The sequence below is a fragment of the Macrobrachium rosenbergii genome, chromosome 4, assembly GCF_040412425.1.
Source record: "Macrobrachium rosenbergii isolate ZJJX-2024 chromosome 4, ASM4041242v1, whole genome shotgun sequence".
Lineage (NCBI taxonomy): Eukaryota > Metazoa > Arthropoda > Malacostraca > Decapoda > Palaemonidae > Macrobrachium > Macrobrachium rosenbergii.
In genome coordinates, this window is record NC_089744.1 from 73,695,044 (window position 1) to 73,717,842 (window position 22,799).

The 22,799-nt window shown below is 36.2% G+C and overlaps 1 protein-coding gene across 2 annotated transcripts in view; it reads right to left on the minus strand.

Annotated features, from left to right (window-relative positions):
* Positions 1-596: 596 nt before the first annotated feature.
* The window catches only part of LOC136835738 (armadillo repeat-containing X-linked protein 1-like), a 53,618-nt gene continuing 31,415 nt past the window's right edge, over positions 597-22,799 (minus strand). Inside the window, exons 11-12 of one of the 2 annotated variants that reach the window (XM_067099601.1) lie at positions 9,453-9,491; positions 597-2,772 (exon numbers count right to left, since the gene is read on the minus strand). In XM_067099601.1, coding sequence (XP_066955702.1) covers positions 2,643-2,772; positions 9,453-9,491 — 169 coding nt within the window. In that variant the 3' untranslated portion in view covers positions 597-2,642. The remainder of the gene's footprint in view (positions 2,773-9,452; positions 9,492-22,799) is intronic. The other variant, XM_067099607.1, reaches the window with a different exon arrangement.

Genomic DNA, 22,799 nt, shown 5'->3' on the forward strand with positions numbered 1-22,799 from the left:
CAGTTTTGGGGAATCACTCAATCAACCTTGTTACACATGCTGCCTAGAAAAAAAAGAGCGTTCACATACTCACATGATTATGTGTGAAAGTTCCCTCTCTTCCAATGGCGTCTCTTTACGAGATTATGTCCTCTATAAAAGGAAATATATGGATAGTACCTAACAGTGACACAAACAAAATCTAGCAAGGAGGAGGAGTGAAACCAAAGAGTTCCAGTAAATAGTCCTTTTGTCCTGGGAAGCTTCCATGTTAACTAAAAGTTCCCCAAAATGTAAGCATTTGTTATTTCACACCTAGAATACTGCAAGTTATTTTTGTACATTGAATTGGGCTGTAAGCTGTGTCCCAAATTCAGGTGCTGGATAAGATATTCCTTATTTACTATAGGCCTACATGTACAAGATACTGTGGTAATACAATCAAGAATTTCACATCCCTTCTTTTTTCTTCAAGATATATTAGTTAATGTTACTTCCATTTTTTTTGTGAACAATGAGAGAAAAGCAGTCAAATAATGTGATTTGTCAAGAGTGTTGACGTTTGTTGCTGTACAGTACTTGATCAGTGGAGTTGTGTGCATAAACAAAACTACTAAAGCGATTACTTCTGTAATGAAATGTACAAAATTAAATAGAAACATTGGGAACAATACTTAGAAGCAAGGTTGACAAATAAATATCTAAACGTACATATTGTAAATAACAACTTCACATTACTCTCCCTCTTCTCCAGTGCTTTGTAAAAACCAGAACTTTTATAAAATCATTTGAAGGAATGTAAATGACATAAATACCATAAAATTAGAAAAAACGAGAATTATCTAATTTGTCACCAACATAACAGGTGTACCATCACCTGAAAATAAGAAACATTTACAGTTGTAAAACACACAATAATGGTAATTTACAAACTCGTACTCTCTCGACACAACAATGACATCGGAAATGATATATGCAAGTGTATTATATACAAGAGAACCTCACAGGGTGCCAGAATACATGTGGCAGAAAAAGACTTTACAGTTACCAAGGCTTGAGGAACTATATCTTACTTATTTTATAAACCTTGATTTTTCTTTATCCCAGTGCATTAATTCTGTCTAGTTCCCACGAATAGGGAATAACAGATTTTCTGCTACTTTTGTATGACACTATTTGAAATATTCGGGGTTAATGGATTTTTTATTCATCTCTCAATTTACAGATATGCAAATAATATGCAAATGCAAAGCTTGTGGGATTATATTGCTTTAGGGGGTGGAAGAGGGGTCTACTGCAACACCCTTTTTTAGGATTAAAAATTACTTTATTGGTGCACCGTATTAAGAATATAATACTATTTATTAAGCAGATTATAAGTAATTCTGACTTCCCAAATGCATTACCAATGCAGCATTGGTGCATATTTCATAAGTAACTCGACAGTTATCACAAATCTGGAAAATAGCATGAATTAAATTTGCATAATGAATTATTTTTTGCAGCTCCTGACAAAATACAAAAATTACTGAAATAAATATAAGCACCTGTGTGAATTACATGTGAATATTATTAGCCTTTACAGTGTTTGATAACTGCTTATGGTAGCTTCAATGGCACAAGAGCTGGAGGCTTTAAAATTCATGGTGAGTAATATTTATATTATGTTATACTGTGATTAAACTGTTTAGATATACAGGTATTAAGTATGACACCACAGAGAGCTGGGAGTTTTACACAATGCAGAGACTGTCCAGATATTGAAGTGGTCTGTTTTATTTACATCGGAAACATGACATCTTACTGAAACACTGGCTAAAGAAAAGGTAAACAATATACTACACTGCTACAATAACATTCACACATATACATTTCTCATCCAGCAAATGGGGCAACCAATCATGAAAAATAAATGTAGTCATATGTAACCTACTATACTATTTGAACACATTCATATTCTGTTGACTCATGAATTCACACATCGTCATTTATTAATATCATACAACCTGCATAGATAGCAAGTTTTGCCATTGGTATATTTATCTAAAATTAAACAACTATAAAGACATGAGCTTCAACGCTTCCGGATAACAAACTAGTCAAACCTTGAAGATCTGTATGCACCAAAACAATACTATTAAATGCAATACGGAATGGTTACCACTAGATTCTCTTTGCTGAGGTAAAGTCAGAGGCATCATGCAGATATTGTGCTAAGATTTTCCATCTTACATCAAAGAGGCAAAGATATTGTATATGCTTCACTGAAACCTGAAATCATCTTACCAATCCCACATACCCAATCTGACAAAGCAAATATTCCAAGCCCTAGCATTACATACACCAGACTTCCAAAATACTGCACAGTCTAAAAACGCAAAACACATCTGAAGCATTGCCTTGCTTTTCATGCTGAAGCTGTGTAAGTTTTTACATAAAACAGCATAGAACTGCGATCAACTATACAGAATCGACGAGATATCAAAGTTTTAATGCGATAAACTCAATCAAAGATGAAGAATCACTTGTGAGTCTGTTAAAATCTTCGGCTTGCTTTTCATCTGCTGCCCCTTTATGGCTTCACAAAAATAACACTTTAATAATAATGCACGTTAAAAGGAAATGTCATCACAGTAAGTTACTTTTTACGTTTCAATATCTAGCTAATCCTTTAAAGCAGCATATAACCTATTGGCTTGGCGCTGAATATCAGGGTCTTCATGACTGCGAATCAAAACCTGCGTCTGAGCAACTAAACGATCTCGAATGCTGACACCGAAGAGTCTTGCGTACCTAAGGGCAAGAGGAGAAATAACGCCTTAAAGATGATTCAAATGCCGCACCACTCGACATTTAATCAATTTAATATACGTCACTTCCTTAACATTTAAACATCCAAAAAATTCTGAACCAATAACAAGGTGTTAACATATGCAAAGACAAACATTCCATTTATAAAACTGAGTGAAAAATAAATAAAAAAAAATTCCATAATGGGAAGAGAAATGAGTAAAGGAAGATGGAAATCACACACATATTTTCATGAAAGAACTAAAAACATTACCAATACAAAATTTAAGAACTAATTAAATATATAAATCACTTTTATATATACACACATGCATAGTAATAACATTTTCATTTAATACTGTATATTCAACAAAATTAAACAAGTCACATCACATCAAAACCATCTTTTGTTTGCTCATATGTATAGGCAATCACTATTGTCCAAGTTAATTTGCAATGCAGTAATGTTTCTCTCATATGAAATATTTTAATATAAATAACTTAACATATTCTCTTCAGTTATCTTTTGTAATAAAGCATAACATAAATTTTCACACAGCCATGGTGTCTTTGTTCTGTAGCAGCAAAATAACTTTTAACAACCCAGTCATTATCTGTGAGTTAGGAAGTCTTAAGTAACACAAAGGATAGTGCCAGAGATGAGAGAAACACAGAGAAACCATCAGCCAGGTATCTAAACCTGATGAGAACACGTTGGCACCCAGAGGGCAACAGCATCTGTATGTCATGTTATTTAACTTATATGCCATTTGCTTTTATATACCATTTCTGCTTAGTCAGACTGCACCCTCAACACTGCTCACAGTACATTACTGTACATATATATAAAAAAATTGGTACAGTAATAGCATTTGTACACCAATGCTCATTTGCAGTCAATGGCTGTCATTCTGGTGATCATCCAAATGTCACCACGCATTTTTATTAGGATAATCCTAGACTTCTCTTTCCTTAAACCAAGAATCCATGCACACCAGTTAAAATGTCCATAGGTTTTCTTCCTATTTGATCATTCATTATTGGAATAACTATAAGTACAGTAATTATGGATAGCGTGCTGCTTTGCTTCCTTAATGTTAGGCTATTAAGAAATTACTGTAGTCTTTTGCATTAAATCACTTCCTATCTTCTGGAAATTGACTTTGAAAGGCCTCATTGTTCTCCTTTTATGTAATATTTCAGAGTTCCGAGTCAAATCAAATGTTCAAGTGACTTCAATTGGGCTTAACAATAGTTATTACTACCCACTCCTGCCAGGGGCAACCTCAGAGGTGTAGAAGACAGACCATCATCAAAAACTTCTTTCTCCTCCTTGGACTCTGCAAAATGAGTAGGTTAGAGCTGTGCTTCCTTTGTGCCACCACATATCCCCCTAATTCAAAAAGAGTTTGCTTTTGGTTGGCATTTAAGTATGTCCTCATTACATGCAAGCTGTCCTTAACCTCTGTTTCTAGTCATTCAAATCTGGATGATTCACCACCCTTACACTCTCTCTCACGTAGCCACAGTCCTTGCTATTTGTACTTGTCTGTTATCTCTAATCTCTTGCTTTTCAGGACATTATGGCCCTTTTCCTGTACTGATGATGATTACCATCTCTTTGCATATTTGAGAAGTCCATTTGCCTGAAATGCCTCCATACTGGTACTGGGCCAATCATTATTTATCAGTTAGCCTTTTCACTTCTGCTGATAGGAAAAAACATTACAATCTTCATGCTGCACTAAACCTCTAGGAACTAGATTTGAAGACTGAAAGAGAAATGGTACAGAAAGGAACTATGCCTATAATATCAAATACTGGGCTACATCTAGGCTAACAAATTAAACATAAAGATGAGTATTTCTGATTCAAATCATAATCACTGACTGAATTATCATTACCATGTAAAACAAAAGGAGGCAAAGGGAGGACAAAAATAGTGCTAAGAATAAAAATGAAATTGAAACAGACATGAAGTCTACAGAATGATCTTGGGGCTCTTATGTAAAAGATCCATCATCTAAAATGGTGCATGATTTATCTTATGCAGAGCCTGTGAAATATACTATTCCCTCAGCCAGAAATGAAAAGCTTCTGATAAGCCAATAGAATCAGGACATGACCCAATAACTTTCCTATAAATGACAATCAATCTCCCAAGGACATAATTCTTTCACCACACTCAATCAGCAGTTCTCCAGATGTCCTGATTTTGCTCCTGTGCTTTCCTTAGGATGGCCGGACAGACTTAAGGTTTCCTAACTGATCACTGATCTTTGTTTCAGTTTAGCCTGTTGCCACCAACTGGAAATCTCAAACCACTAGTGGTAGTCATTCTTGAGTCTCTGAATTAACCATATTCATTTCTAACACACTTCTCCCAACCTTCTCCATCCTCCCAATGCCTAGGGGAGGTGAAAAATTATGGGTTGAGGGGTGGCAATAAAAAATGACCTCATAGATGTTTAAGTACATAGTGTCTGAGGACAGCACTTGTCTAAAATGTAAGGTTAATGTGAAGAATTCTGTCTAAGGTCCAGAGTTAGGATTTTATATGAATGAAGAAAAATAAACACTGAAAAAGAGTTTCATGTCATGTACATATAAACAAACCATTGCCTTATATAGATAGCCTTGCACTTTGGTTTGAAACATGTAACCATATAGACTATCCAAAAAAAAAAAAGAGGTATGATCCCCATGGCTTTCATACATTCCATTTTGTACTAAGTTTTGCTCAGGTGTCTGTGCCAAATTGTAAAGGATGGACAGGCATGAGTTTGTATGTACTATATATAAAAAAAAAACAGTGTTTTACAAATTTCCATCTGGTCATACCAAACAAAACACTATCACAGATAGCCAGATAACTACTTGAGTGGAAGATGAATAAATCTGATAGTATCTATCCAACTGGAAGGGAAACACCAAGTAATTAGTAATGGGGTCACCCAGCTTGAGGATGCAAGATCAGAGTTCAGGTGGAACTTCAGGTCCTGCCAGCTTTGTTGGACCAACTCGGAAACAGAAAGTGTAATAAAAAAAATAATGGCCAGAAAATATGGCCCCGATCCTAATTAGGAGTATTGGTATTTCAACTGTGAAGGTGGTAGTTTTCAATGGATTAAAACAGCAAGATAAGTAAAAAATGAAGATGAGACCGTAAGAGTCAGGAGAACATATACAGAGGTGCCATTTTTGTAGAAAACACTCTCATAGTAGGAAAAGAAGGTCTGGTATCTCTAGCTTACTAATTTTTGACTTGCTTGACAGATACATTGTCTCTATAGAATGCTGACATAATCAGAAAATGAACTTCAAAGGCTATTTTTAGCTCATGAAGGAACAACACTTTTCTATAAGTTTTCTAAACCAGAAGGCTATTGTTCTTATAGAAAGGATGATCAGTGGCTATGAAAAAATCAAGGACGATGAGTCACTGATGATATGACAAACAAAGAGTGGTAGCAAAAGAGCAGTGGATCCTGGAACAGTTGAACTGGAAAGGATGGATGTTCTTATCATGTTTTTTTATAAAGTTCTGACTGGGAGCAAAAGCAACTAACACCTGCAAATTCCTGCTGTTTGATGGGTCAGGAAGATGGGTCTTAGCACTGAATCACCAGGAAATGATAAATGCACTGACTGCCTGTCAATAGTTGATCTATCCAAGCAATTGATCTATCCAAGCACTTCAAAGGAATGATTTTGGGGGCTGAAAACAATGAGGAAAAGGCCATTTTGTTACAAAAATCATCAGCAGCTTATTGAAATCTCCTACACACATTGCACCATTCACCCCATCTATAGCTCATAATCTCACCCCATCTATCCAACCACTCTAGGTCTTCCTCTCTTTCCCACTAATACTTTTCACCAATATCACCATCCATTCTTTCCACATACCCAAACCATTTAAAACCACAGTACAGTACTTTGATCCATCATTTCCCCAGCACTGACCTTTTCCAAACATTACAGATCACAAAAAAAATAATTCAAACATAATACTAATACCAAATATTTCAACATTTTTGGTAAGGCTTCAAATGACTATCAACTGCCCATCATCAAATCCTTATTCATCAAACAGATCACCCAGCAGTTGAATAGTAAGACTAAATTGACACTTCTATACTTTCAGGTTAAGTTTAGCCTACTAATGCCCTCTTAGAGCAGCATAATTTGTTTTGGTACCTGTGCTAACCTTGGTAAGTATAGCTGACACAGCTATTTTGCAATAATCAATAAATTTTCTCATGAAATGAAAAGGTACGGTTATACTGTCAAATTTGCAATACAGGCAGTCCCTGGTTATTGGTGGGGGTTCCGTTCTGACGGCATGATAATACTAAAAAATCCCCAATAACTGAAAATCGGTGATTTTCGGTGCCTATCACCTCTGAAAATCACAGAAAATCACCAATCTTTGGTTATCAGCACCTCTGTTAGGTATGTATCAGCGCCAATAAGCGGAAAAGCACATATCGGCGCCAAAAATCACCAATTTTTGTCGCCAGACAAGTGCTGAAAAACCAGATCCCCGATAACCGAGCCCGACAATAACCGGGGATTGCCTGCACACAAATTCATTTCTCTTTCAATATGAACACCTAAATTTTATTGTAAATATTACCAGAAAAGTTTACTAACTAAAAAACTAAATTTAAAACTATTGTATTCTTTGTAGCCATAGCATCCCTGATTTAACCAACTTTTGCCAGGTGTATTTTGGCTACTAACTCTTTTGAAGAAGTTCTTTTCCACATGAAATTTACTATCTTTTTCATAAATTTACCTGGAACTGGGAAAAAATAATAATTTCATGGCTGGAAAACTTGGACTGGTTCAAGTAATTATTAGTGGTTTTGTGAGTATCTCAAAATCTGGCATTTCAGACCTTTAGCATCACTAGAGAACAGTTTGGGATCTTTGCAGACATTTGTAAATTTTGTGACTGTTGCTATCACATGAATATTGACATTTTTATAAAATTCACCATTTAATGTTAATTCTCAAGTGTTTTTCCATTTTACTGTGCCAATAATGTAGTTTATAAATCATATTTTTTCCAACAGACCCTATGACAAAAACAAGATGGTTTTCACAAAAGACTAGGTGTGATCTTGCAAAGTAGGTCCAGGTACTCATAAAGGGGTCAAATAGTAATGCCAGTCCATATCTGTTAGATATGATCATGCTCTCTGAAGAAAAAAAGAAATGGAATATAAAATTTCGTCCAAAGGTCAAGTGCTGGGACCTATGAGGTAATGCAGCACTGAATAGGAAACTGAGAATAAAAAGGTTTTAAAGATGTTACGGGGAAAACCTTGTGGTTCCACTGTGAAACAATAATTAGGAGAGGGTGGAAAGTGAGATGGAAGAAAGAGAATATGAATGGAGGTACAGTAAAAGGAATGAAAGGGTTGCTGCTATGGGCCAAAAGGATGCTGCAAAGAACCGTAAGTAATGCCTACAGTGCACCAAGTGAAATGCACTTAAGGCAGTAACCTCCTGTAGGCTGACGAAAAATAAAAGGGAAGTGTAAAATAATACTTAAAAAAGGAATGTTCACCACATGGCATAAACTTGAGAATAGTTGTATAAAATATACATAATACACTATGTATTTTGCAAGTGTGAGATATCATGTATATATGCTAAAAAATATTTTACACATACATATGTAAAAATAATAACCATGTAAGAATTTAAATAAACACACAGTTAACATACACATTTCATTTAATGCATTAACCAACACTACAAAAAATTCCTTGATGGAAAAAATTTCATACACTGACACTAATAACTCCATGTAAACTAAGTATACTTTAAAAATTCACAAAGAACAGGAAAAATAGAGATTAAAGGTGAAAAACTGTAAAAGATTCATAGGCAGGTCAATCACGCTACCATACATAATTTGATAGCTAGGCGTAACAGTATTCTGGAAAGTGATGTTAGGGGCTTTTACTGCCTGACAATGTCTCATCAACTTACACCATCACTCGGTTTATTATAAGTGCCATCCTCTACTGGGCCACAGCTTCTGACCAGAAATAAGGGTGTTAATAAAAGCAATAGGTCTGTAATTTTCACGAGTGCCTTTTTAAAAGATCATCAATTTTGAATGTGCCAAAAATGGTTGTAGTTGGTAGTCATGAACACAGCTCAGTCAGATAAAAGCAGGCTTTTGTAAGTGGAAGAATAAGTTACAGTCATAATTCTCTTACATTATTTGTATCATGGCTATGAAACTGGCCACAGAAAGGTCTAAGAAATTGACTTCACTAAACAGTTTCACTACTTCATAAAATTGTTCTTGCTAAAATACAGTGCCACCATGCATGTATTCGTAAATAACTGAAATACTGATGGAATTCAATTCATCAAAGACAAACTGTTTGGTATTCTACCATATAAAGTCATTACAAAAAGCTAATGCTGAATCTGAAACTATCTTCAAATACAAAGTGTATCAGGCTCAAAATGTTTTGAATCACACAAAAAATATTTGGCAACAAATAGTTTCCACATACCTACAAAACACATTGATGATGATATGAATCTCTAAAACAGGGAACAGTTACTTCAAATTCCACAACCAATGTCAACTTTGACAACACACAAACACAACAGTTACACAAAACAAGGTATAAACACACACGGCAACTCACCTTCCTCCTTGCAAGCGTGTGGGAGAAGCTTCATCGTGTCTGCAACATACAGGCATGCATGAGCATTGCAATGTAAATGCTTACAGTGCATATTACGTATTCACAGTGAAGAAAGAGTTGGCGGAGAATGACTAAACACTGTACTCCTAAAAACACACACAGACACACTAGCTTCCTACAAGTTATAACATGTCTAATAGAGGGACATTATCACAAAACACTAGCGTTATGTCTCCTGTATTCAAAGATACTTCCAAATCATGTAATAGCAGCTTTATTTTTGCATTATGCGACAGTTATAACGAAAGAAAAATAACCTTATGTGAAAAAGTCAATTTTGAACACTTTTTGCAATTTATCACCATAAGAGAGATTGAAGACTAAAGCAGCAAAAGAATCCTATTAACTAAGCTTGCAAAAATATTCCAGAGGCCAAATGGTCACTGTTTTCAAAATAAATAACCTGAAGAGAGTAAACAAATTTAAAATAAGTATAAAACTTGCATATCCTTAAAGATGAGACAAAGTTTCACATGAGTTTATTCCCCAATTAATTTTCAGAAAACAATTACTGTATTACTCACTCACCAAGATATATACGAAATTTAAAGGATAAAGACCAGATTGTAAACACCATTTTAAAACTGAATATAATTACGCTCAGTAAAAAATTTAAAAAGAATACGTAAATATGTTTTGTAAGAAGTCTGGTTCACGTGATGCTACCATTCTTTATTATGTATGCCAAATTCTGTCACAAAAATTATAATTTTCATGGCTTCTACTTTTGAAGACCTTAATACATTTCAGCTCTTACTGTATGACAAAAATTATAAATAACAGTTGCACTTGAAACCATGAAAGAGGTAACAGTTGCATATGCTTTCTTTACTAATTATATTCTTCAAGAGTAACCCACAAAATGGTTTAAAATCGTGTAGCTGATTTGCTGCCTATGACAACACAGCACAGTGAGATTCCCATAAAGGTATTAGTTGTATATACTTTCTCCAACTCCTTTTAAGAGGGATGATTTACCATCAATGTCCTTCAGACATACCACACAAAAGGAAGCTTTAAAAGTGTGAAACTAACTTTCTGCCTAAGAATATGGAGTGCAATGAGATATGCACTTAGTAATCTAAAATATTTAATATTATAAGAAAAGTGTGTTTCATAGATACAAACCATTTTATCTTTTCAAAGCCTTGAAAGTTGGTCAGGGTACTCACCTGTAGCAAAGCGTTGGTTAAAATGAACAAATAGAGGATGGGTGGGACCTTCTAAGCTATGCAAAGCCCTCCTTTGCCTCTTTTGTCAAAAACTCAATTTTTACTCTGTCTGTAGAGGTGATACAATCAAAGGGTAAGGAAGAAGCACTGAGAGATCTGCATCTGCATATTCTTTCTCTCAGATATTCCTTGAAGGTCCTCATCCCATGTTTGAAAGTGAGTCTTGGCTTTGTAATGTGGATCTGATATTTCAGTTACAACTTACTGTATGTCCTAAGCAACTTATTTCTTCTATGCAAGTTCCCATTCAACATGCTGTTGAGTCTGTACAGAGCAGCACATACAGCACCTGTATCACTTGTGGAATTCTTGAATGAAGTTATTACCATTCTTGCCTCTACCCCTTACTGTTTGTCTTCATGTGCAACTGACCCATTCTTGGTTAACTAAAGTTTCAGTGACTAAATCTAATACACTGCAGTGAGTGCATCCTAAATATTTCCCTTGATACTGGGTTCTCCATAGATATTATGTGCCTTATGAGGGGTTACCACATGACTGACAGGACTCCTTAAACTCTGAGCGAAGAAAGAAACCCAATTACTGAGGAAGTTTATTTTTGGAACTGATGGTTTTATCCTTGCTTCAACTACACATGTATTATTCTAACTCCCAATAGATGGGACTTAACCTGCTGAAGGAGCATTTAAAGAGTCCCACACCTTTTCACAGGCTGTAAGCTACTCCCCATGCAGACTCCCAGTTCTTCGATACTCTGGATGCACAAGCATCTGGGTATGAGCATTCTTCCAATTTATGATGTGATCAATCCTCCTCTCACACAAAAGATTCCTCTAAATCAGCATCCTCCATCTTTCAGCATCTTTGGAAACTATTAAAACCCTTTTGTAAAATCTCAGCATCTCATCTTGATCTTTCCTATATGGGAGAGACTGGGAGCAATCCAAATTTGCAGAGAAAGAAATGCATAACAGCAATAACCATACAAGCCAAAAACAGTGTACTGGCTGTACATTGGTGGGATACAAACCATCTTGCTGTACATTGGTGGGATACAAACCATAAGATGAAATTTAAAGTAAACAAGTTACCACAGTATACAAAAGTAATAACACACAAAGAAACACTCATCAACTCAATACTCATGATAGCAGGAAATGAAAAACACAGCAGCCAGGGACTATATCAAGGATCACAAAGGATTAGATGACAATGTGGAGATATAAAACAGACTGCAAATTAGAAGATATATAAACAGATCACCAGACTAAAAATCATGTCACAACAATCCTGTGAGTATGACAGCAGGAGCTGTCATAGCTAAGAGCGTTACTTTGTACAATGATTATACGTACCATATAAGCTAAAGTCTTACTTTGTTATGATTATCTGCAGAAATATTCACATAACAGGAGGAAAGTTGGTGCACAAATTTCACTTAAAGGGTCTCTTTCATCTGTTACCACTTGGAATGCGAATGTTCCTAAGCATTTTTGCTGGTGAATATATACATTATAAAGAAACCCCAGGGGCCTTGTTTTTCATCTTAAATGCAAATTCTGTCTAAGCTTTTCAATACTGTATAGGAAGCTGAGCCAAATTTTTAACTTCCATAGACCTAAAACAAACAGAACAGACACTGAATAACAACATCAGGGTTGATGCAACAGCTACCAGGCAGGTGACAGGTTTTTTTTCAAGTAATGCATTTTTTTACTTTTATATATGCAATATGTGCTCTTCAGTTCATTTGCACATCAAAGAATCAGCCATCATTAGCCATACAAATAACATGAACTTGTCAGAAGGGCATTGAAAGGGAGACATCATGTGCAACATCTTACTGAATCCTCTTTTCAAAAGGATAACCCACCCAGACCAACAGTCAGACAAATTCCCAAGTCAACCCTGTAGTCCAAGGTTCAGAGATTATAACTGCAATCTATCTCCAAGACTAGCACACAAAAAATCTTCTGGAAGAAAACAAATCTGGTCTGAATGCCTTAAACTGATTCAGTCTATACAGGCAGTCCCCTGTTTACAACGGGTCCGGCTAATGACGTTCCGAGGTTACGACGCTTTTCAAATATATTCATCAGAAATTATTTCCCGGTTTACGACGCATGTTACAGGGTTACAACGCTTACGACGCTGAGCCAACGGAAGAAATATGGTTCCAAAACGGCAGAATAATCAAAATTTAGAGGTTTTTTGATGAAAAACTCAATAAAAATGCAGTTTACATAATTTTCAATGCACCAGAAACATTAAAAGTAAGGTTTTCTTTGGATTTTTTACACTTTTCAACGATATTTCGGTTTACGATGATTTTCGGTTTACGACGCGGTGTAGGTACGGAACCCCCGTCGTGACTGCCTCTACACTATCTGATATATAAATATTGCCTCCGTGGCACCTTATCTCAGTTTCCACCAAACCGCAGGCCAATGTCTATTGTAATGAAATGGAATATAAAATTTAGGCCAAAGGCCAATCGCTAGGACCTATGATGAAGTCACGCAGCGCTGAACCAATGTCTAATGGCCAAAATATAGTGGCTTGTCAAAATTACTTTGTTTCTTTTATGGGAATTTTTAAGGAAAATATTCAACTATTAAATTACAGTAAGAAATAACAAATCAAAAGACAAATCTCGGAGTCTTAGCTTTGGAGATTGGTGTGAGAATACTAATTTTCAGGTCAAAATCACAATTCTTTTTATATCTGATACCTTTATGAAACATGACTGCTTTTGTTTTTTCTGAAGAAAACTGAAAGCCTTTGATACTGCCAAGGTATCTACTTTACTTAAGTAATGGCAATGTTGAGAATATGTCGGCCACACTATAGGTTTGATGAAGTGTGGTTTAATTCTGCTGAGTGGGTGATTTATAATACTGCTTTTTGCATTATATATTGCATGGAGGAGCATTATGCCACTCAGATCACTTCCTTGTGGGATTATATATTGTCTTATTCATATGTTTAGGTATAAATGCTGTCCAATCACACCTGAAGAAAGCAGCCTGTTGTGAAGGTTTTTAAGAATAAAAACATAAGTCCTCGAACACTGTAGTTCTACAGTGCTTTCAAAATACAGCACCATATCTCCAGGTAGTACCATAAGCCTTTGGATGTCAAAATATATGGCAATTGTTACTTGTCTCTACTCGTTTTTTAAATAAGATTTCCTAAGTGACATAGTAGGTCAAGTGTAAATCTAATTTTCTATAATCGTAGTGGGTTTTACCCTTGAATTTACAAAATTTTCAATCACTTTACATAGATAGCTTTTAAATCTATTGGTATACAGTTTAACTGACAACTAGAATCAGGTTTTGGTATTGGAATGACTATGGCATGTTGTCAATCTTTTGGAAACAGTCTCTTTGTTCAGTATTGCTTATAGATCTGACATAAATAGCTTCTGACTACTGGGGCTGGATGACTGATCAATTCAAAACTAGTGTTGTGACTTGAAGATGAGTTGTTGCAGAAAAATAGGGTTAATTCTAATTCTTCAAATGTGAAACATTTATTATATAGTAACATAGATACTGTATTTGGTCATTTCACAATTGATCATTTCAGATTCTGCATTTTGTTTAAGTTCACAAAAAATATGTATCAAGCTTCTGTTCACTAACATTAGCCTTCCAAGTTTATGCTCCATAAACATTGTCCATTATATTTACAGTATGCCTCTGTGGTCCTGTGTTTGATACATTAATTTTTAAAAAATTTGTGCAAAGTTTCTTTAATAGGTGTATTGGGAGATGTGTTAGGTGATATACAGTTACCATTAAATTATTTTTCCTCTTATTACTTCCTTCCTAAATTTACCTGATAAATGACTGAATACTGATTTTAATGTTTTGTTACTGACTGTTAAACATATAATTTTAGGTATTTTGTCTTCTTCAGAGGGCCAAGATTTTACATGATTATCAAGCCTTCTTTTCAGTCAGTCCAGTTGATGATGATTCTATGTTTTTGGAGACTCACTTCTGATATTTCTTCAGACCACCATGGACTTTTTTTTTACTGTTGGTTGGTAAGGATTCTGTGATCTACTAGTAATGAAATTTGTGATATATTTTATGCTTCATTTGTATCTTTAAAAAGATCATATGATGAAGTTTCTATAGTATGTAAATCTTTTCCAGTCTGCTTTATTTATGTTAAAGTTGTCTTGAAATTAGGAACATACACTAATGTTATAAGTATGTAATTTTTTAGTCAATGAGCAAAGAATTTAATTCAACAGGATATAGTAGTAATCTTATCTTTAGTACCTTGAAGGGAAAGTACTCAAAGAGACGATGTCTTCAAAGCAAATGTGACAACAGTTATGCATAAGTAGTCAAATAATTTAATGACTCACTCTAACTGAATGGGTAGTTCATCTGCGTTAGACTCTGATAACACATTTTCTGAATTTTCACTGATCACGGCATTCACGAGAGTAAATCAGCTTCTATTCCCTGTGCTGAAACATAAGTGCTTTTTCCTGTAGCCTGATTAATAGACAAAATATAAAAACTGTTGATTCAAAATGAAGAGAAGCAGTCCTGAATATTTGAACAGCTGAATCACATCAAGTCATAATTGAAATCTGTCATTTTAATTTCATAACATTAAGCAACATATTGTAACAGCAACAGATTTTAAATGCAAATTAGAAAGTTCTGAACAGGTAAACTAAAGCAATTTCATTTGGTGAATTTATCTGAACACTGATCTAGGTATGTCATAAAAGTTAAGGTCATCAAAAGCCAAATTTATAAGATTCATAATACTGTACACTGTTTTACATAACAGTCAATAGCAAAAGATGATTTCATGAAATTACGAATAAAATTAAAATAGCCAGAAGCATCTAGGATGATAATAAGCTTGGAAGCTTCTGATGCAAAAATGTTTTGTCTCACCAAAGCAACTTGTTATATCCTTTGATACAAGGGACAGTCTCTGACAGATGATAAGCTTTATGCCTAATAACTCAACAAAATAGTTACTGGTTTGTTTTTGGAAATTATTGAAGCATCAAATGCATGAACCAGATTTTTCTGAATATGCACTCTAAGCAAAGCTTCAGGCTGATATATATCTCCCACTTCAGGTCATACAGAACTTACCGTTTAAGAATAGGTATCTAAAACTTACAGCAATATCCTATAAAGCCCTAATACTTCTGTGATGCATGCTTTCAAAACTATGTCATCTTCCTATCAAAAATTGAAATGATTAAAACAAAGAATATGGAAAACAGATCACAAACTTTTATCGATAACTCTTGTTATAATATTGACAGCTATATTGTGACAATATGCAATTTACTGCACAAAGTACTTGCATCAATATTCCTCCTTGTACGGAAACTTCAGCCATTCACTGACATCACTACATGTACCTCAAATACACAGCAGTTCCTAGCTATTAAGAACAGCACTTTGGAAATACAGTAAACTTTCTATCAGAAACAAACTTATTTACAATTAACTTCTTCAGGCTAATAACAACTTTTATTAGAATAGTAATACGGTTTCTTACCAGCAATATAACAGATTAAGCTGAACATACTCTGAGTTGATATAACACATCTGCATAAATAATATCAATCCCATTGTCAGTTTTTCAAACTTCTGTATAGTGCAAAAAAGGAATAAAACTTAACATTTCCACAATTCATGTCATTGCAACTGGGGAAAAAATGTTCAGGTTAAATTTTTATCTGGAGACTACTTTCCTGCAACAGATACTAGCCCCATATAGTACTTGAAGCAATGAAATTTTGCAATTTGACCCTTGTTCAATATTTTATTTCTGTTGCTTGGAATGGTTATATCATTTCTGTCAAATTTTGGCTAAAATGCTTAATGAATTTCCCTTTTCACACACACACATACACACATACATAAGCAAGAGTCAGGAAAGCTGATGCTGTACAACAACAACAAAAAATGAAAACAATTGTCATCCCACTGACTGTGACAAGCTTTGAACCTACCACCTTCAGATGGGAAGTTCAATTACTTATCTGTTACATAACATAGTCTTGTTAATGAGAATGGATAAAGTGAATTATATTCTTGAACTACTGTATTTAGAATCCTAATTATAACTTGCTATTACCTAAAGAATATTTTTCATAATGTCACCACAACTTTATTTTTCATTTTCATGAGGTTGCTTTAATACTTTAAGGCTCTGAACATAGCTTCTTGGCTGCAATCAAGAAATATATGTACACAGTCACTACTGCACTATTATTTATTGGAGCTGCCTATTTTGAATCTGGGTATTTGTCTACACCTAGCTATGTATAATATTCCTGGAATCTGGGAATGCAGAAAGATACTAGATGCTCTGAATCTGGGAAAATAACTCAGATACAGTATTATCCATCCCAAAATCCAAGTAAGCAGCAAGGCTATATAAATGGATTCTGGGAGACTGTACTCCTGGCTAGATTCCAAAAGTCCAGGTAAGCAGCCGCTCCATAAATAAAACCCGGTTTGGTATTCCAGTACTTCGTACAAAAAACAAGGGATTTTTTTCTGAGAGAGCAAAAGGAACAAAAAGTATATACAAGTTAAAAATGTCAGCATAGATAAGACTCAGAACCAAATACTATATTTCCCAACAAAATCTCTTACCTACTGCTGAAAGCACTTGGGACTTCCACCTACATCATCTCCTGTTTTACGTTCTCACTTACAATTCAAGAATGATAGCTGGCACAAAGGTTGGAGTAAAAGAGCCAATCTGTCTCATGGGCTGCATGAAAAGGTCCTTTACTAGAAGCTAGTTTCTATACCAAGCAAATACTGTACAGTATCTAAAATAAGCCATATCTCAGTCTTTTATAGAATGCAATGAGGAAAGCTATTAGCTCTCTAAAAGAGAACTACTGCATGTACCTGATACTGGAAACATTTAAATACATGCCACTGCTACATAATGAGTCTGGAATGAATGAAAAATGTATAATTTTCAAATACTGATGATACTGTGTAAAGAAAGTAATTTTTTAGTCTTACTAAACCTCCATTTCTAAAAGTGATTAACTATATTCATCACATAAAATCCAGGCATTTAGCTGATAGTGATATGGCTTTGATTCATTGTCAGCTGCATACCTACATTTGCTGAGGGGGGAAAAAAGATTTAAATACATTAAACAGAGGGAGAATTGCTACCTCAGCAGGGTTTAAAATCCTACATCTCAATGCTACTTAGGACAGCCCCTTGAGTGCCTAAAGGTATGGCTTTCTGATCTTGTTAAACAATACTAAAAAAGTAGCGATTAAAATAATCTGTACGAAGCTTTAAGGAAGAACATATCTGTCCCAAATAAGAGGGGAGGAAGGGGCCACGTTGGTATAGGGTAATGATTTGTATTTGTGACAAATTTAATAAGAACTTTCAAGTGTTCATATCTATACAAAGGCAATGTTGCCATCATACTTGAAGAAAACACAATAAATAAATAACAGAATAAATAACACTAAAATTAAAGTTGATTCCATGAAATATGGTGTAATAACCTGAAGTCAGACTCACAAATGCACAAACACAACATAAAATCATAGCAAATCATCTTCTGTACTGTTACAAGCACCAAATAAAGACAAAAGAAGACTGACAACCAAATACCAACTCCCAGCAGAGAAAATAAAGATTTAAAAAGCAAAACTCAGGGAAGAGGACTAACCCAAAAGCATTAATCATTTCCATTTCTCTCGAGATCCCAGGCAGATAATCTACAGCAATTAATGTGGAATGGGTGATTTCTCCTGGTAAGGGAGGCATTACCTAATACAGACACCACCCTGCTTACAAACATTCAAGTTACGAACATTCAGAGATACGAACAAACGTGATCGTCAATTAAAATTGTGTTCGGAGAGCTCCCCTTTGCCAACCCATAAATTTAAATTTTGTGCTGCACACCTATTCTGCTTAGTTACAATTAGTGAAGTACTATACCCTATAAAATATAGTACTGTATGTACAGTGTACAGTACTGTATTGCATTTTAGGATGAAAAACATACAGTACTGTATTGAAGACCAACTTATGAACAATTCAAGATACAAACGGCTGTTCGGAACATAACTTGTTTGTATGTAGGGTAGTGTCTGTATCTATGTATCACTCTCTTATTTTACGAAGCTATTTAAAATCTGGTCTGGTTACCCTAAGCAGGCAATCAGCTGTAAGTAAAATAAGAGGGTTCACTGTTTGCATGAAAATACAGTAGGTGCATCTAATCCAGTGGCCCCACAACTCTACACACCACTAACCCCCTTCATGGAATCTTAATGCCTCCTCAACTTTTATTTAATGGTAAGACATTCCTTTGTCCTTTTCCTTCATTACTGTTTCTCTATAATGTTAATCTTGGCTCAAAATTTTATTAATCAGTTTCTAATCCTCTTTCTATACCAGATACGAGTATATTTGTGTAACTACTACTACAACAACTAATAATAATAATAATAATAATAATAATAATAATAATAATAATAATAATAATAATAATAATAATAATAATAACAATAATAATGCATTGTGGCAGAAAGGTTTAGCTCATCGATGGACTGGTTAAGCAACATTGGGTCTGGTCAGTCGTTGGATGGGTGACCGCCCTCCTCCGAGTTGATTCCTTGGGAAAGTATCTTTACCATAATTTCCTCAGTCTACCCAGCTGTAAATGAGTACCTCTTCTCGATGGGGTAGGGTCCAGCTATGGGTTAAATAGCAAAACTCAGCAATGATGGAAAGAGATGAAAGAATAAACGACAACAACGTAAATGGAGCCTCTGGCAACAGAGGAGCTTCGTCCAGCAGCCAGGTATACAACCCCATCGACGGGGAGGGCAGTCAGCAACTGACCACCACAACGACAGTAACCAGCAACCAGAGACTGGAGCTACAGAGGCAAATCAGAAGAGGAAATGGACAAGAGAAGAAAAGGAAATATGGAGATGCTCCATCAGAAGCAACCTGACATAAGGAGGATACAGAAGAAGACTGGTCAGCATCTGGAATGAGAAAAATAACACCCCTCAAACAGAACAGAGGCTGGCAAAACAAGTAAGGAACATAAAGAAAAACAACTGGCTCTCCACAACAGAGAGGAACTGGAAAGAGAAATAGCACCCAGCAACTAAGGACAAGAAGACGAACTAAGAGATGATGACACAGAAAACAACAGGAATGATGAGCTACCAAACAATGACACATGAGGAAACACCGAATATGTAACAGACAGCTCGGAATGGGTGGAAAAGATCAGACAATGGATGAAGCCAGACACAGAAAGAACAAAGATCCCCTCCATGAAAGCCTACAACACAAAGAAACTAAGTTAATGAAATAATGAGACTAATCCACACCACCAGTATCACAGAAACAAATAACCTGGCATATGCAGGAACAAGACTAGTAGTAGAACTCGTGGCGATACAAACACCAACACCACCATCACAACCAAACCAACAGAAACCAAAACAGCAACCGCCTTGGAAAAGGCGCCTGGAAAAACAAATCATGGTGATGAGGTCTGACTTGAGTAAACTGAAAGAGATGGCAGAAAAGAGGTTAAGAAGCAAGAAAACACGAGAGGAACTGAATGAGAAATATAAAGTACAGGAGAAGGGACTAAACAACACAACAGAAGATATAAAACAGAGGCTTAAAGCCAAAGCACATAAGATCCAATGGTACATGAACAGGAACAAAGGATACCAACAGAACAAACTCTTCGGAACAAACCAGAAAAGACTATATAGACAACTAAGATGGGAAGACAACTGCCAGGAAATTCCTGAAGCAGAGCCAAGTACGAGACTCTGGCAAAACATATGGAGCAATCCGGTAGCACACAACAAACATGCAACATGGCTCCAGGAAATCAAGGCAGAAGAAATGGGGAGAATAAAACAAAGATTTACCGAGATCACGACAGACACAGTCAGACACCAACTAAAGAAAATGCCCAACTGGAAAGCCCCAGGTCCCGATGAAGTCCATGGATACTGGCTCAAAAACTTCAAGTTCCTACACGAATAGCAGAACAACTCCAGCACTGTATCACAAACCACCATGCACCCAAATGGATGACCAGAGGGAGAACATCCTTAGTACAGATGTGGCGGAATTCAAAACCACAAAAAAAACAGTACACAACACTCACCCTGGTCCTCGGTTGCTGGAAGATGGAGTAAAGCGCCCACGGTCGCCAACACAGCACACAAAACCACACAAACCAAACCAAAACAGAAAAACACACGACTCTGGAACATACAGCAACAAGAACAGCACACTAACAAGGAAAAACAACAACTCTGCATCAGCACACAAACAAACTGTTTTAGACCAAAAAATAAACGACTGACCGGCACTAGCTGACTCAAAAAACTGCCTCCAAAACTGAGGAAAAAATCCTCACATATATTCCACAGACAGACAGACAGCGCCGTAAACAATCTAACGACCTCATCCCCTCTTCAAACAACAAGCACTCACTAACGACAATTACACACTCTCTCTCTCTCTCTCTCTCTCTCTCTCTCTCTCTACTCTCTCTCTCTCTCTCTCTCTCTCACAAAACATTGGGAAATGCTAAATAAAAACAAATTTATTCATCCCTCTAAAATTCTCCCCCTTTTAGCATTTCCCAACCAATACCTTTCACACTGCATTCAAATCGCCTTCACGCAACACCCACGGATGCTCACTAGCAGGTCCTCTAGATCACGTTCATCAGGCACGCAATCATTCTCTCAGAATCATTCTCTCTTCTAGCAACATTCAAATCCACATCTTCTCCTCAATTCTCTCTCAGATTCACGCTATCTTCTTCACTATTTCCACTCTCAATTTCATCCACAATCTCATCTATACCCTCTTAACTCGTTCCCAAATACCTCCCCCAATTCCTCAACTAACCCATCCCATTCGCTCATTGACCTTTCCAACTCTTGCAACGATTCATTCATGCTTTCAATCACTCGCCTATCACTGAACGCTCTCTTACTCTTACACTTTCGCTCACCTCCAACCGTTCACTTACCCCTACACGTTCAGTCAACTCAGTTATATCAAACCGCATATGCTATATGTCCTATTCATACCACCCATTCATCCGTATTACACGCTTTATCACTCATTTTCACTTTGGCACTCACACCCCTATCACACAACTTACGATCATTCCGTTTCACTTACGTTCTTCCCTTTCTTACGTTTTCTGCCATACTCTATCAAAACAAATTGCTTCATGCACTCGTCAGTCTTTCCAGCAAAGCCTCCCTCATGCAACAACCCCTCACGTACATGCATCACACGCACCGCTTGCATCCTGGAGGATCCACCCATTTGAACCCCCTTCACACTCAGTTTCCCGAATTCGCTGTCAGTCACCCTCTGTCGTCTACATACACTTGATACATGCCCTTCCATTCCACATTCGTCACACTTCGCTCTCGGTTCTGAACACATTCTCGCATAATGCCCATTCTTACCACAGTTGCCACATATTACATTCACTCGGGTACCCTACAACCATTAGCAAATGACCCACCTGTCCGCACCTGTAGCATTTAACCCCTATCTGTACACTCCTTACCAAATGTCCTGGTTGCCCACACACCGAACACGCTCCCAAAGCCCACCTACACTCATTCTTTGTATGTCCTTCCTTTCCACATCTAAAACACTTCACTCGACTTCCACTCATCGACCTTCCCCATTGTACACTACTATCCCTAACCCGTCCAACCCGTTGTTCCCTTACAAACCCACCATTCATCCTCACTGGCACCTCCACATTACTTGCTCTTACACTCCTATCTATTACACTATCGGCCATTCTCATTGGGCCCCTCAACACTGCATCCCTAAAGCTTCCAAACTCTGGCACTCTCTAATCTACCCCAGCCCTTACACTTACACTTCTGCTCTCTTTTATAACCCTGTCAAGCTCATAATCTTCTACAATTTCAAAAATTTCTCCCCAAGTCAACCTTTCATTCGTCCATCTTTTTCTTCTCCTTCCGCTTCAAGTTCACAAATTCTCTAACTC